Genomic DNA, 17,878 nt, shown 5'->3' with positions numbered 1-17,878 from the left:
TGTGGCTAATCTTGAATGGTGTCGACGTTTTCTATTTGTCATTCTCTTTGAAGCTCTTATTCAGAATAGTGCAAGTTAATTTAAAGATGCTGTTCTCTTAAAGGCCAGAATGAACGGAATTGCGTTTGCTACGCACATCTGCATCCTTGCTGGCGTGTTGTTGTAAAGACTTCAGATTTTCACAAGACGGTGCAGTTGTTTGACTATCAGAGAGGACAAGTGCAACCCTTGTATTGACGCTTAAGCGAAGGAAGTCCCGCCTTCAAGTAAAATGAGCCAATCATTAAGACTAACGGTTCTCTGTGGGAGGGGCTATGTGCTGAGAGTTGTAAATTCTCCGCTGTGAGGCGCCTGCTAGCTTTCGCGCCTGCGCAGTTTTTAATGCTATCTGAAGTCAAGAAGCCGAATTTATGGTGCACTTGACTCCCGATGCAATTGTAAGTCGGATATATGTTTATTGTGATATATGTTTATCGAAGTAAGAGATTTTTTCTTCAAGTAGAAATGTCTTGCTCTCGTGTAGCTGAAATAGCTGGCCGGAGGAGATGCAAATGTGGCCGCCGAGTGGGAGACTTTACTTGAAAGGAAACCGGTTGTGATGTTGTGGCTAGAAGGGATACAGCTACGGACGGAAGTGATGCAACATCTCGCCCTAAAATTACAAACAATTACATTAGCTAATGCCTACACGTACCCCGACCCTAAACATAACCTTGCAATAATAAAAGAATTGTAATCAACTGATCTCAGCGTGACGAAATTTATGCAGTGTTGAAGGGCGCATGCTCAGTGGAGGTAGCTGTATACTTTTTAGCCAAACCGAGGGCGCCGCGCGCATGCGCAGACGCTGCTGCTTTGTGACGCGGCTACGCGCACAGACACCGGTGATGTGCTGGAGTTTGACGTGGCACTCTCGGCACGCAATTCAACAGCAGCAGTGGAAGGGACGCCCGGATCATCATTTTCTTTAAGGTACGCCTTTATTATTATCGTCATGTATTAATAAGAAAACAAACGACATGTTTGCAAAACTATATAACCTAATGCTGACTTTACTCTAGATGCGTTTTCATTATATCTTTTGTGAGAATGGAAAGTTTGCATAATGTGACAGTTTCCATCTGTAGCAGAAAACGTTACTTTGTATCAATCGATTGACACCACACGCGCGTCACTTATCTTTAAATCGATCTTGTGTATTGCATACGGCGGGGTGTTTCTGAATGGACTTTATTCAGTGAAGTCAGCTGTTGTGAATTCAGACATTAAAGGTCTCCGTCATACCGTTATTTGACGTGGCAGTTCAGGGCAGTGGCTGCCTGATACTGTATATACTGTCCAATGTACATCCACACTGAAACATTTCTGTTTCACCGAAGCATCTCTGTTTTAATTGATCTAAATGTTGTTTAAACATATTGACACATTGCAATGTATTCTATCAAAGGCCTTTCCTAGAGAAAAAGTCATGATGCCTCAAAACTTTTCAGGCCACTCTTCGTAAACATCATAGATGAGGACCAGTCCAGTGATTTAAAAGAAACAGTTGATGTTGAAAAACAACTAAAAGACGCTTATCAATAATGTATTAAAACAAGAGACATTGCTTAGAGTTTGTCTAAAATCAACAGATAAGAATCTTTGTGTAACACATGGAATTTGGCATAATCCCTGATAACACAATAATTAGTGTTGTGTTGAAATTTTGATATATAGGTATAATAAATACCATAAAACTATATTTATGAGAACATATATAATTATTTCAGTGACCAAGAACATTTGCAGACAAAGAGGCCTGACTGTTTTGGATTCATTTCTTCTTCTTCTTTGGTTAAATCTAATAGTGAGACCAGAATTGTTTTTTTCAAACTTTTATTCATGGCAGATTGCGTTATCATAAACGTCTCTTATCTCTAAAAAGTTTAGTGTCAAAGTTCCTGATCACACGTGTGTAGTGCTGAGCTAATGATATCAGGTAAACTTTACAGCAAACATTTCATTACCCCAAGCATTTTACATTTTTTCTCTGGCTTTAAGTCTCTCGTGCAAGAGTATTATGTTACTCCTGGGGTAAATGCGACAGGTACTTTTTAAATAGCTATATTACCAGGTTACTATTTTATGGTTTTAAGACTCTTTCAGATTAAAGCAATTTTTCATTTTCGGTTGGTTGTGATTGTTTTCATTTCACCAGTTCTAGGTCACCGTTTTTGTTCCTGATTGGAATGAAAGAATAACGGCATGATGAGTCAGCAGGGTTATGTTGCCACCCCTCCATACTCCCAGGCCCAGGCTGGAATGGGGGTATACAATACTGGTTTTGGAAACCCCCCACCTCAGTCCCATTATGGGGTCTATGGATCTCCACCACAAGCTTATTCTACTGCTCCTACAGGTAATATGCTTCTGTTTTACTTTTTCTTAGGTTTTAATGAGGAAAATAGGTATTATCTTGTCTTTATGTTATAGAAGGACCCTTTGTTTTATTCATATTTATATTCTTATCAGTTTCATTATTCTATATAAAACTTAGACCCAGTTTAAATGAATAGAGAGGAAATAAAAAAATCTTCTAATCTTCAATTTCTTAGTTGTTTCTGGTAGACAGAAATTTGAGAATGAAGAGCTAATAAAAACCTTTGCTCTTTTTAAGTAAGTTGAGTCAACCATTGAGATTTTCTTCTGAGAAACAGATCCCACTTTTATTTATTTATCTAGGTATACTGAAACCACCTGCTTCTCCTTCTGGAATGCCCCCACCACCAACCTCCGGCCAGTACGGAGCTCAAATTCAGCAGAATGGTGCCCACAGGTAAATCTTAGCTCTACTTTATGAAACATTTTGACATTTACATAATAATTACTTGCTAAACATCTTTCCCCCGTCAGTTATCAACATCCTCCTGTTGCCTCTGCTCCCTCCATGTCTCCTTACGGGCAGCCTCCTCAAGGGCAGCCTCCTCAAACTGCTTATCAAAGCATGGCACAGGCTCCACCCCCAACTCAACATATGACCAATCAAATGAGAGCTATGACACAAGCTCCTCCTCCAGCTCAACAGCTGACCAATCAAATGAGTGCCATGAATATTGCAGGATATGGTAAGATGCCATTTCATCATTGAATTTAAAAAAATAGCTTCTGCTGACCCATATGGTGCCCCATGCTCTTTAGGCCAAAGGCCCATGCACGCCCCCCAGTCCCCCTCAAGTGCAGCGGCACCCCAACCATTTCAAACACCTCCACCACCAGCGATGGGACATCCTCCACTGTCTCCACTAGGACAACAGCCACCCTCAATGGGATCACCTACACCAATGGGAATGGCTGGCCCACCTGGACCAGGTGTACCTCTGGGTGGAAGCGTCCACCACCAAGCACTTGGACCCCAAAGCTATCCACAGCAACCAGGTAAAATGAAGGGTTTTTACTTCAGTTGGGGCGGAAAGGGCACTATTCACCTTCAATTGAGTTTTTAGTTGTCAAACTCAAATAGACGTTATATGCACACAGGCCCATTTGGTGGACAAATGGCAGGACCGCAGATGTCAGGCCCCCAAACAGGTGCTTTCCCAGGAGGCTTCGCTGGAGGTCCAGCCCAAATGGCAGGCCCGCCACAAAAGAAGCTAGACCCTGATTCTATTCCAAGCACGGTAACAGCAGAAAATAGTTATATTGCGATGTTAGCATTTTTATTTATACACATTATAAAGTGCATTGATTTTTTTTGCAGACGCAAGTGAGTGAAGATGACCAGGCTAGAAGAGGAGGACAGGTGTATGCTACAAACATCAGAGGTCAGGTGCCTCCACTGGTCACCACAAATTTTACCGTACAGGATCAAGGTAACACAAAAACTGGCTTTGCATCTAACTCTTGTTATGATGAGATACATGAGATTTTAATAGAGGAAACTGTCTGCCTTGTTTAGGAAATGCCAGCCCAAGGTTCATGCGATGCACAACATATTCCTTCCCATGCACAGCTGATCTCGCAAAGCAGTGCAAAGTGCCTCTGGCTGCAGTTGTTAAACCGTTTGCCACTTTGCCCCAAAATGAGGTACAGTATGTGACATTTATCGAAGCTGTCTGTAGTATTCCTTTAAAGGAATAGGTCAGGAAATCAGGAATAGATTTCCTCACCCACCTCATGCCATCGTAGATGTATATGGCTTTTCTTTTCTTGAGCTGAACACAAAGTTTGACTCCAGTTGGGTAACAAATGTATTCTGTAATGTAGTTGTGGTTATTTTTAAAAAGCTATCGGTGTGTTCAACTGAAGAAAGTAAGTCGTATACATCTGAGGTGGCCGGAGGGTGAGTAAATTATGAAAGAAATTCCTATATGGGTGAACTGTTCCTTTAAGATTGAACAGGATTCCACAGTTGTCCATTATTTATAATGGAAAATACTGTTTTTGGAAATTGTTTAAAGTTAATTCATGAGCCCTTTATGTCCTCTCAGTTCTCGTTTGTTAGTTTAATGGTGGCTTTGATGCCTTCAAGACGTGTTTAACTCTGGAATCTTTCATTGTCTTACACACATCTTTATGGTCCAGGACCTTATTAGGAAATGTTAGTGTTAGTACTCTTATGAGAGACTAATTACTGTAAGTTCTGACTTCAAGTAAGATGTCATAGAAATAAATGTTTTGTACTTTCAAAAATCAGATTTTGAAGTTTTATTCTTTAAACTGCATTACTTGATATTACAGAATCTATAAGCCAAAACCACAGACATCAGAAATGAGTCCATCAATTCCCAATTCTTGAATATTTTGTACATTGTAAAATACAATTTACAATGATTACAGATTTCTTTAATGCGTTTTTTTATCTTCAGTATTATTTACTGTATATTCAGGCTGTGTCCTGCTCTCAAATATTTGTCATTCTCACTGTAATCTGCTTGTACTCTATAGACTCCTCTGTACATTGTAAATCATGGTGAGGTCGGACCAATCCGCTGCAATCGCTGTAAGGCCTATATGTGCCCTTACATGCAGTTTATTGATGGAGGACGACGGTACCAGTGTGCCTTCTGCAGCTGTGTTAATGAAGGTTGGTACTTTAGCTTCGTTTGATACCGCTGGGAACACACATTAACACAATAACATTTAAATACATTCGCATTGAACATAATTAAATTAAAACATAATTAAAATTTACCGTTTACCAAATGTTTCATGTAGCTCAAATAATTCATTATTGCAATACCAACAAACAGTAAAGCTCATGGGATTGAATCCCACACACTTTTTTTGGATAAAAGCATCTGCCAGGAAAATATAAAGTGATGTATAATATTAACAACACACTAACAATGTTGTTAAAAAAGAATAATCTGGAGAAAATTATGAATATTTCAAATGTGACTAAAACCGGCATGATTTTTTATCATCATCAGTTCCAGCGCAGTATTTTCAACATCTGGACCATATGGGGAGAAGAATGGATCTGTATGAGAGACCAGAACTGTCTTTGGGCTCTTATGAGTTCATTGCCACGCTGGATTATTGCAGGGTAACTAAAAAAAACATTTAAAACAGTTATACACAAGATCTAGACGCAAAGTTTTGTGGATTTGGGTGAATATATATACATGAAGAGTTTGGTTCTGAAATGAGATCATTCAAAAATCATGTTTTTTAGTGTGCATTCCAATTAATATCAATCAAAGTGCAGTTGTTTTGTTTTGATTTAAGCCATAATAACTAAAAACAATACGGTGACTAACACAAAACACATAAAAACATCATGGTTTTTCATTTGGGAACCAAACTCTTCATACATATATGTTGTTGTGCATTCCAAGTGATGTGTTTTGATTTAAGTAATGATAACAAAAATCCTAACATAATAAAACATATTAAAAACATGTTTACACATGATTTAGATTTTTTTTTTTAAGGGAGATATTTGTTTTGGCAAAGAACTCTTTATATTACACACATTTTAATTATGATCTACATGGTCAACAATCTGATTATATTACACCCATTAGGTTTACTATTAATATCGCATGTCTTTATCTAAATCTAAGCGTTTCCTCAAGGAATGTAATAGACTGTGTGTTGTCCTAATGGGGTCAGCATGCCCGATGAAACATCTGAAAAACGTTTCTTTCTTGGCAGTCGCATCGCATTTTATTTATTCAGGAATAGACAATAAACCTTGGGAATAATACACGGCATGCTGACAGTAATGAAACGGAAGTAAAAGAAAAACTTTGTATTGACATTCATACATTGTCTTTAACTTTTCTACTTTTCTAATCAGTTGAATGGAAATGAACAGGTCAACGTGTTCATATCTGTAATCTCATAGCTTACCTCCGCAAAGATTCATTTAATGTTGAGTAGTTTTAATTAATACAATTATATACAATGAAATATTAATATACATTAATAATAATTTAAATTAAATCTTGTAACCGAAAATCACTGTACTCTTTCTCATGCATACAGAGTGAGTTTTTTGAACAAAAAGTTGGTCTTAAAAGTATTTTTAATTTTGACAACATGCCAGTCAAACAACAAATCAGGAAGTAAAATATGCCATTAACGCCTGCAATGACACAGTGGTTGACACAAGACCAACATCTTTGACCAATCTGCAGTTGACTTCTTTGGTTTCATTATGACAAATACTTAAAAATAGTGAGCAACTAAACGGAGAAAAAAACCATCACACTTTGAAGTTTATGTATAATTCTTTGATGGTGTTTTCTGTCTTTAAGAACAATAAGCCTCCAAACCCTCCAGCCTACATCTTCATGATCGACGTCTCCTACACCAACATCAAGAGTGGACTTGTCCGACTAATATGCCAAGAGTTGAAGACGTTGCTTGACCGACTTCCCAAGTAAGTTAAAGGTGCTGTGTGTGTATTTTTTTGGAGGATCTATTGACAGAAATGCAATATAATATACATAGCTATGTCTTCAGAAATGTATAAAGACCTAACATAATGAAGCGTTACATTTATATTTTCTATCTACATACTAACGGTACTGTCTAGCGTGTTGACAAAATGTTTAAATGCTCTCCTACTTGTAAGTCGCTTTGGATAAAAGCGTCTGCCGAATGAATGTAAATGTAAACATACACCGCGAGTCCCCTCGCATGGAATTCGCAATGTTGTTTTCACAGTCTACAGTTTCCTAAATATGTTATCTTCTACGGCAAAGACGCGAAAACTTGACGACATCTTAGTTCTGTGTCAGCCAACGTAGTGCTTCAAAAGGGAGGGGGCGGAGTGAGTCGTTGCTTGCAATTCACAACCTCACCGCTAGACGTCGCTAAATTTCATACAATAGACTTTTAAGACGTAACTTCTGACTTAAAGACTGAAAGTTTTGACGGAATGTATATTTATAGGACTGTATGATGGTTTGGACCCCTAACTTCGTACGCTGACACCCCTCTCCAGGTGTTTGGCAGCTCAGAGGGTCTGTAGAGTCAACTTGAGGCCCCTCCGTTCAGGTTCAACACGTGTTTATCTCGGCTACTATTAGCCCCGAAATGTAAGAGAATCCGGCTGAAAATATCCACATTTTCCTGCCAAATATGGTAACAGGAGCAGGAGAGAATAAAATATGGAGAAACAAAAGAATTCCAGTATCTCATCATTAGAAAATGTGTGCTTGAAGGAAGTTGGACAGATTTTTGAGACGGCCGAGAGTGAAAGGGTTCACCGGCTCTGGTACTGCAACATGTCCAAGAATTTAAATATTTCTGTGTGCACATGGCTCCCATTATTCTGTTTGTATGGATGACTGCCAGCTGAAAGGTGAGCATTTGATTCACCGCTGGGGAACATGTATATATTTTTTCTACCTTCCTAACCGCCCTCCGTTAGATCCTAAGGGTATGTCCTTATTTGTTTGAGAGCTGACATCACTCTCCAAACAGCTCCAAATAAGCCTGCGGTATTCTATCTGATTTCTCTCCTGTGTTCCTGGCTTTGCTTGCAAGATCGCTCACAGTTAATGGAAACCACATTGGAGCAGACTTGTTAGGGCCTGAGAGGGTTTGTTCTGTGAGTAGAGAAGCCGTTTGGCATGGTTTTAATGACAAGGTTGGCATGAGAGTGATTCACGCCATCATAGTGTTTTCCAGTCTTGCGAATGTAGACGTAGAAAGCTACAAACTTCAGATACAGGCGTCCATTTGGAATGCTTTTATTCATTGGCCAGCTGTCAGCTACTACTGTACGTGGTGCTCTAGTGCATGGGTTTCACATTTTTATAATGCCATGGACCCCCAACCCCCAATTTCGTGAGAGATCTATACAACTGTGGTGATTTGATATAACTGTATAAAGACAACATATTATTCACGCAATTAAATGGTTGGCTGCACTTGGATGTGTATGACCAATAAGGTAAATGTTTTTAATTCAAATGACAGAAAAACTCACTAGAAAGAAACAAATATAAACAATTCTGTAAACGATGCATGTAGCAAAAAAAGAAGAGATAAACTTTTAGAAATGAAAAACAATCATGTTTAGTAGACATTTGCAATTTTTGCTTTGTCATTTTACTTTACTGAAATGTTCTGTAGACCCCTTGCAATTGTCTGGGGGTCCCCGGACCGCAGTTTTAAACCACTGCTCTGGCTCTGTACTGTATATGCATGTTGTTCCATCCATTTGAAAGTCAAAGAGTCAGAAGTTACAAAAGTTCGAGTGAAATGGACATTTTTTTAGCAGCTGCTTCTATTCAAAGCAGCTTACAAATGAGGAATGAAATTCTTCTCTTGATCTTTCAAACCTTTTGATCTGAATCTGTATACTTGCACTCTGAAAATCGATCGATTATTTATAGTTTGGTGCAAATATATTAGTTAAAATGGATAACTTTGAATAAAGTAGAAAAATCTCCCAATAGGAGTTAATTACGTTAAGTTAACGTTATTCTGAAATGTGGAAAAATACAAGGTATATGTAAGGATGAAGTATATGACCCCTTAACCCTAAAAATGTATATCACTTCATAAAATAATTGACATGTCATTTAAAGGAGAGTTCACCCAAGAATGAAAATTCTGTCATTATTAACTCAACCCCAAGTTGTTCCTAGCCTCTATAGATGTATTTTATATTCTGCTAACACCAAGGGAGATATTTGGAAGAATGTCAGTCACCAAACATATCTCTTTGGTTGTAAACATTCTTCCAAATATCTACCTTTGCGTTATGTTTCTTTAAAAAAAAATATATAAATGCAATTCAGACTTAAATGTTTCGTCTCTGTTTTCTAAAGAGAGGAGGGAGCAGATAGCTCAGTCATCAAAGTGGGCTTCGTCACATATAACAAGATTCTGCACTTCTACAATGTGAAGAGCGCTCTGGCACAACCACAGATGATGGTGGTCTCTGATGTGGCCGAGATGTTTGTACCACTGCTCGACGGATTCCTAGTCAACTTTCAGGAGTCCCGGGCTGTTATAAATAAGTAGGGGTTCAAGTAGCTTCATTACTTCAATCCTGACTTGTCTTTATATTACATTATTTCTATATACTTTTTATTAAGGTTGTTGACAATGTATTCAATTAAGTCCTTTATTGTTTACAACAGTCTTCTGGATCAAATCCCCGACATGTTCGCTGAGACCAATGAGAGCGAGACTGTTTTCGCACCCGTCATTCAAGCTGGTGTTGAGGCACTGAAGGTAAATAAAAGAATCTCAACGGCTGATTTATTTACTAAATAATGTCTTCATCTGCGTGGCATTTGCGTCAGTCCATCTGCTCAGTTACTTTTCCAATTTATTTGCTTTGTACGTAATTGAAAAAAAGTGCATTTCAGAAGTGGATGTCACCAGCAGGCTTTCTTTGATAAACATGTGGTTATTTCATACTGTTTAGCATCTTTTCAAGTTTTAATGACCAAACCTTAAAGGGACAGTTCACGCGAAACTTTTTTGTTAACATTTACTAATGCAATCTCATATCGTTCCAAATCTGAATTACCCTATTAGGTCTGTGTTATATTAAAGGTTTAGTTTACCTTAAAAAAAACTATTTTGTCTGTTAAGCAAAAGAAGATATTTTGAGAAATGTCACAGTGGTTCAAGTAAATGGTGGTTAATGTTATTTGGTTTCCAACATTTTTTTAAACACCAGCTTCTGTGATCTGAAGAAGAAAATAACTCCAGGTAGAATAAATGTGTGAAATATGAAAATGAAATATTTTTTGTTTTTGGTAAACTATCCCGAGAAGTCTTAATGTGTGTAGCACGAAATTCCAAATTCTACATTTTTCAGCAGGTATTTTTGGGATCTGAATCCCCTCATGTTATTTGTGGGTTTTTATTGGTCAGGCTGCTGAATGCAGTGGGAAACTCTTCATCTTCCACTCCTCCATCCCGACAGCAGAGGCTCCCGGAAAACTCAAGAACAGAGATGACAGAAAACTGGTTGGCACAGAAAAAGAGAAGGTGCGGTCTATCCATCCTTTATAAAATCTCATGCATTTACACATAAAAATCTAGCTTGGACTAAACTCATAATGATTGTTTTGGTGATGCTGATACAGCATATTAAAATAAGTTTCAATTAGTGAATGTATTTGGTTTTTGTGAACAAAAAACAGAACATATTATTCGACACGTACAAATTTTACTGTAAAAATGAACGTGCACAAACATTAATACACGCTGTCTGTAATAAAACGCTGTACTAAATCATAATCTTTATGTTTTTTTGTCAGACTCTGTTCCAGTCTCAGCGGGGTGTGTATGAACAGCTGGTTAAAGATTGTGTAGCACAGGGTTGTTGTGTCGACCTCTTCCTGTTTCCCAATCAGTATGTGGATATGGCCACCATGGGTGATGTGCCCTCACATACTGGGGGCTCGGTCTACAAGTACAGCAACTTCCAGGTACACGTGTTTGCACACAAGTGCAAACAATCTTGATTTCAACTTTTAATCAAATACATTTACCAAAAACATAAACGGGTTGGTGTTATAAATAATATTTATATAGAAATAGGCCTTTTGTGCACATAGAAAAAAGTCTTAGATCTTTGAGTTCAGCTCAGGAAAAATGGGCGCAAAAACAAGTGTTGCGTTTTTAATTATGGTCAGTGTATAAGCATGTCTGTAGTTTAATGAATTACTGCCCTCTTGTGGTCAAGCATTGTTTTTCCTTATCAGGTGGATGTTGATGGTCGGCATTTTCTTAATGATCTCAGGAGAGATGTGGAGAAGTCCATTGGATTTGACGCCATCATGCGTGTCCGGACTGGCACGGGTAATTTATTCTTTACGTTTCATATTTACCTGACATCTGCTTATTTGCATTCATATTCAACAACTGATCAAAATACATTTAAATCACATTTAAAAATGTATAAAACATAACAATAAAATATATTTAATATAAATTAAACAACCAACTTAAATATGTTTATAGATTCAATTGGCACATAAATATAAAGGTACATTTAGATATGTTTATGGAGCTTTCAATACCTTGAGGGTCCCGCAGGGGTTCTCAGACCCCATCGGCTAAGCTAAAAGCACCTAAACACAAAATAAACTCTGCCAGAAAAATAACATATGCGTCTGCTTATCTCATTTAAGGCTTCAGGGCCACAGATTTCTTTGGCACGGTCTACATGAACAACACCACCGATGTGGAAATGGCCGCGGTGGATTGTGACAACGCGGTGACTGTCGAGTTTAAGCACGACGACACGCTCAGCGAGGAGTCAGGGGCTGTTATACAGGTTTGTTTACGTATATGCTAATGAGCTTTGATAGATCTAAGAAGAAGAAGAGCGGTTCACTTGTTGACCCGAGGAACACAAATGTGTGTGTTTACGCCTCCCTGTGTCTTTTTCGCTCCGTTTCCCAGTGTGCACTGCTGTACACCACTGTCAGCGGACAGAGACGCCTGCGAATCCACAACCTCAGTCTGAACTGCACCTCACAGCTGTCTGAACTTTACAAAAGCTGCGAGACAGACGCCCTCATCAATTTCTTTGCCAAGTCAGGTAACTTCCTTCTGACTTTTTGCAACTTTGGCGGTGCGATCTTTCAAAAAGAACTGTATTGCCACATTGAAAAAAAATCTGAAATGAATGAGAAATTCGAAAAAGTTAAAGAGTTAATACCCCAGACGGTAATTATACTGAAAACCGAATTCAATGCAAATCTGTTATGTAAAGCTATTGAACCGAACTTTAAGGCACATCAGAGGTTCTGAAAATGACAGACAGATAGAGCAGATTAAGTACTAATCCAAATATAATACAATTTATTTCTGTCAGCTGGCACTTTTAATGGCAGTGCTATAAAAACGCCTCGTAATTTACATTTTTACATTTTAGTTATTTAGCAGATGCTTTAATAAATTTGGATACATTTAAATAGAAATCGATTTTCAGCTGAATATAGCTCACACAGCGCAGGTGTTTCTTAGTCTAAACACCCATTAGAGTGAACATTTCACACAGTTCTCAGCCTGCTTAAATAACGTTGAGCTAATGGACTGCCGTAATGGAGCAGTTGCAGAAGTCGATCTCTGTAAGCACTCAAAATCCACCTGCAAGATGAATAATTTCACTGTGCACATTATATTCAGCATTTATTATTTGTTATGATTGTGCCGTCACCTGATTTGCATAGTCAAAGGTGCAATCCATATCTTTTTTTGGTTCAAAATAAACTACGATCAGATATTGAGCAAGTATAAAAAATCAGTGTTCAAAACTTTCTCCCTACTTTACTCGGTAAGTTTATAGCTATAAGTTATTTCGATGTAATGATTTAAAGGAACTGTTCGCCTTCAAAATAAATATCTGTCATCATTTACTCTCCCTTTTGTCATTTTAAATCTGTGTGATTTTCTTTCTTCTGCAAAACACAAAAGAAGATATTTTGAAAAATGTCGGGAACCTAAAACCGTTCCCATTGACTTCTGTCGTTAGTACATTGGTTTTTTGTAACCAACATTCTTCACAATATCTTCTTTTGTGTTCTGCAGAAGAAAGAAAGTCATACAGGTTCGAAATGACTAGAGGGGGTTTAAATATTGACAGGATTTTCATTTTAAAGGTGAACTATCAATGATTTCATGGGATATGTCAGTTTTCCTTTGAACGCACATAATGATAACTATGTAAAGTTACCTACAGTTGTATTCTTCTAATAAAGATGTGATGAAGATAACAAGGATCCGGCTTGCACGTTTGATTTACTGTATTAAATCGGCTGCAAAAATGATGCAGATGGCACACGCACTTACTGCAAAACTATCAGCGATGCAGTGGAGTCATTTTAAACATCCTTTCCTTTAATATATGCATGTTTTAGTTGAACATGTTGGTTGATTTTCTCCTCCAGCCTATCAGGCCATGCTCAGCCAGCCAATGAAGACGGTGAGGGAAATCCTGGTCAACCAGACCGCTCACATGCTGGCCTGCTACCGAAAGAACTGTGCCAGTCCCTCTGCTGCCAGCCAGGTAACTCATAAACCTCACCATCCAATGGGAAGCGTTTTTTTTATTGACGAGATAACTCGTCAATGGCGGTGAAAGAGTTAAGGGCGTGTCCGAATCCACTTTTGCTAATTTAACGACGAAAAAAATGTTCCACGCGCATGGTCTAAAAGGGTTGTCCCTATTCTATATATTAGTCATGGGTGTGTTTGGCGCAAAACGTGCACTAAACCAATCAGAGTCTCATCTCCCAATCCCTTTAAGAGTGCTTGCACCCTGGCACATTCGCTATTTACACGGCGGAATTTGCAAGACAAAGAATACAACTTTTCAACAGGACAAGCCGGATTTAAATCTTTTTTTGAATCTATTTATCTTTATAATAATCTTTTACATTGTAATCCCTTTATGTGTAATATTTGGCATGTTTGTGTGGTGCTGCATGTCCCTCTGTGTGTAATAAGCAGAAGCTGTGCACCCGCCTCTAGGCGCATGTTACGTACCTGAAAAAAAACAATATTACCTCGTCTTCAGTCAATGACGCACTCTGTGCATTAAAAATGCGCTTGAACACATCTCGTTTTCAGACCAAAAAATGGACGCACAATTGGGCGCAAATATATTTGCTTTTTAAACAGTGTGGCGCAGGCCGTGAAAATGACTGCGTCAGGTTGAAACTACTGTTGGCATTGCGCCACATGTATCATAGGGCCCATTGCCATTGTTCTCGTTGTGCATTTGTGCAATGTCGTTCATTTTCCCCCTGTAGCTTATCCTGCCGGATGCGATGAAGGTGTTCCCCGTCTACATGAACAGTCTGTTGAAGACTCCATCTCTAGTAGGCAGTGGTGAGCTCTCCACAGACGACAGGGCCTTTTTCAGACTCATGGTTATGGCTATGGGAGTGGAGGAGACGCAGATCCTGCTGTACCCACGGCTCATCCCACTGGTGAGTGGCTCGCATAAAACAAATACTTCTGTCAAACACCGAACGCTGCAGTTTACACATCATCTCTGGCTCTTTCAGCACAATATGGATGTGAGCAGCGAGTCTATACCACAAGCGCTGCGCTGTTCTGAGGAGCGACTAAGTGAGACGGGCGTCTTCCTGCTGGAGAACGGCCTCTTCATGTTCCTCTGGTTGGGACAGGCGTGCCCACCCGACCTGATCCAAAATCTCTTCAATGTGCCATCTCTGGGCCATCTGACAACAGAAGGAGTATGAGGCTTTTGTTAAATACCACTTTTATGGACTAGTCGGGTTTCCATAAAAAGTCGCAAATTTATCATATGGGCAAATTCGGAACATCGCATAAAATATTTGCGAAAAAGTACCGTTTCCATCCAACTAGTCAACCGTCACTTCCTAGTAAACTGCAACTAAAAATCTGTATGAAAATTAAGAGAAGCCACTGCATGTAATGATTTTCATGTAGAATAATACTTGCTTAAGCAGACGATTACGAAACACAATAAATGCGGTGCTTTTGAGGATGTCTGCTGTTTGTAAAACACAGTCGTGACAGTTCTATGAGGCAATTACAGAAATACTTGACGACTTTACGGTCATTTAGGAATGAACATAACAACATTTCTGATGCTGTGTAACAAGATCATTACTCTGGTTAGTGAGACGTTTTGGAGGAATTTATTCGGCAAATGCTTTTCCATCTCCCATCATTCGCAGTAACCCTTTTTAACAAAAATGAAAAACCACCTCAAGTGAGCGTAAAAACTTTTTTGCGAATTTAAGGGTTTTTAATTTGAAATTTGCCGTTTCTGATGCGACTTAAAAATGCAAATAAAACCAGAGTGATGTAAACCCGCTAAGTGTGTGGGCTATTGGGCTTAAAGGAACAGTTCAACCAAAAATGAAAGTTCTGTCTTCATTTACTCACAGTCCAGTTGTTCCAAATCGGTAAATATTTCTTGGTGCTGTGAACACGGAGAAAGATAGAAGACCAAACAGATCTTGACTGCCATAAAAATTCCTTTATGAATTACTTTGTCTTGTCAAACAGAAAAGAAGATATTTGTATCTGTAATATAGGAAAGCAAACAGTTCTGGGGCACTATTGTCATATTCCTACTATGGTAGTTAATGGTGGCCAAGAACTGTTTGGTTACAAGCATTCTTCCAAATATCTTTCTCTGTCTACTTTTCATTTGGGGATGAACTGTCCCTTTAAGATCCTTCACCCCTTTTTCTTAGGAATCAAAATCAAACCCATTTTCTTGTCACATCACCACGTGTGCCGTGGTGTGTGAACATCTTGGGAGTGTGCCCTAGAATACAATTGACACATTTAACAAATAACATACACGTTTACAATACACGTTTAACACATACACATTTTGACATTTTACAAATAACAGTATACTTTCATATACAGTATATACACTTAAATAAAACAATAATATACAAAAAATCAACATAATCCACAATGCACAGATTTCTGGAGTTCTTTATTGTTTTCCTCAGCTTTGTACTTTGCCTTTCAAGCATCTGATAAATGACTAAATGTACATTTTAATGAATGATTGTTGCATTGCCCTTATTAACTCTTTGTTGTTTTATATCCGATAAGGCAAAAGGTAGGCTTTACATTTAAAAATCAGAATAGTAGAACGCATTATATTAAAAAAGAAAATGTAAAATTCACCTTTGGAGATCATTCCATACGTATAAATTGCATGACTGTACTCCAGGTTTGGCAGTAAACAACAACTCACGTTGCTTTAATCAAGCAAGCCTCTGTTTCATCAGTTGTTCTCTTAATGGGAATGAACACGAGAGCTGTGGTGATAACTCCTGATGTGTGATTGTCTTACAGCAGACATCATTACCTGCGCTGGATAATCCTCATTCCAGGAAACTTCATTCAATCATCTCCAGCATTTCACAGCAGAGAGCCAAATCCATGAAGGTACAGTTCATGCGTACTTATCTATCTTCTCTGTTGTTTTAAAAGGGGTCTGCTTGGTATTTTTCCAACCTTTGTGTGATGTTTCTGGTAGGGATGCACCAATAGGATCTTATATTGTCACTGAACAAATGCGCGTCTGATATTTATTTTACTATTGCGCTTGTAATGGATGCATTTCTCTGTGCGCAGCTGCTGATAGTGAAACAGAAAGACAGAGGAGAGACGTTGTTCCGCCAGCACCTGGTGGAGGACAAGGGTCTTCACGGAGGGGCGTCTTACATGGACTTCTTGTGTTTCGTCCACCGCGAGATCAGACAGCTACTTACTTAACCGGAGTAAGATAATGTTGTAACAGACAGCCTCCTTCATTTCTAACATGTAAAGCTGCCTATAATATATGACCAAAATCATTTCTGTAGTCGAGTGTGTATATGGACTTTATACTTACGTTTCGGGCGTCAGCAAATAGGTGCATTCACAATATATGAGAGATCGCTTCTCAGATTTTTCTCAAACGATTTCCCTGAATTCAAGATCTATGAAAGAGAAATATTTCACACAATCGACCTGAGCATGACTAAATCTGGCTTTGGGGAAAACGTCCTGTCCAGTATGTGTGCTGCGCCTATTAAATTATTACAGGACATGTTTGTGAACAAGACCGTACAATAATTGGTCTTTAGTTTTATTTGTATAACTTCAGGGATGGACATCACACAAAAATCGAAATGTAGTCATGCATAAAAATACGGCATATTGGTATTTAGTCAGTAGTGACTACAAACGTCCATTCGTATATTCATACAATAGTTAAAATCTATACATCAACATCTATGTTTTAATGTTATAAAGTCTTTGTTTAACTGTTGTACTTTATGTGAGTATGCGTATCACTCGTTTTACATATTGTTTGTTTATATGTTTCTGATACAGCAGGATATTTAAAGGGATTCTGTCAGTCTTATGATGGCAGTCATCAATCCTATAATAATGATCTTATAATCAAATTATTTTGCATCATTTATAAAAAGGCATTACGTGTCCTTTACGTGTCCTTACCTGAATAACTAATGTCGACTAAAGCTGGAACGGCCTTCTGTGTTTTCTTGTTGTTGTTTTTTGGGGAATTTCGGTCATTCATACAAATTTGCTCTTTGAAGCAAATCGAACGTGGCATTGATAATTTTAACCGTGCATCTCTGGACAAATACTGTGTATTTTCTTACAGTTTGAGATGAATCGTAAAGACTTCAGCCTTCAAATATTATCTCAGGTAACTAAGTCTTTGTACCTGCTCATCAGTTGCTTTGAATCCGAACAGAAATGAATACAGGTTTGGAAGTCAAGAACAGCCTGTTGTGTGCAATTCAGTTGAAAACCTTTATAAAGCTGTTTTTGAATAAAGATGCAGCCCTGTTGACCTTGCATAACATTGCATTTTTGTTTCGTTCTTTAAAACAATCTTCCTCTACCTTTAAAACAGTGAGACATGAAGAAT

At 38.3% G+C, this 17,878-nt stretch overlaps 1 protein-coding gene across 1 annotated transcript; it reads left to right on the top strand.

Moving 5' to 3' along the window:
* The first annotated feature begins 814 nt into the window (after positions 1-814).
* Positions 815-17,810, top strand: sec24d (SEC24 homolog D, COPII coat complex component). Its single transcript, XM_056761016.1, has 23 exons — positions 815-972; positions 2,198-2,398; positions 2,722-2,815; positions 2,893-3,104; positions 3,178-3,414; positions 3,517-3,656; positions 3,737-3,848; positions 3,935-4,062; positions 4,924-5,062; positions 5,409-5,524; positions 6,741-6,865; positions 9,270-9,461; positions 9,585-9,678; positions 10,330-10,446; positions 10,719-10,889; positions 11,166-11,262; positions 11,595-11,740; positions 11,869-12,007; positions 13,359-13,477; positions 14,223-14,402; positions 14,481-14,672; positions 16,288-16,380; positions 16,570-17,810. The coding sequence occupies exons 2-23, from the start codon at positions 2,245-2,247 to the stop codon at positions 16,708-16,710; spliced, it is 3,138 nt and encodes a 1,045-aa protein (XP_056616994.1). The 5' UTR covers positions 815-972; positions 2,198-2,244; the 3' UTR covers positions 16,711-17,810.
* Positions 17,811-17,878: the final 68 nt, after the last annotated feature.

Source organism: Triplophysa dalaica, chromosome 1 (genome assembly GCF_015846415.1).
Source record: "Triplophysa dalaica isolate WHDGS20190420 chromosome 1, ASM1584641v1, whole genome shotgun sequence".
Classification (NCBI taxonomy): domain Eukaryota; kingdom Metazoa; phylum Chordata; class Actinopteri; order Cypriniformes; family Nemacheilidae; genus Triplophysa; species Triplophysa dalaica.
This window is presented reverse-complemented; position numbering and strand designations above follow the sequence as displayed.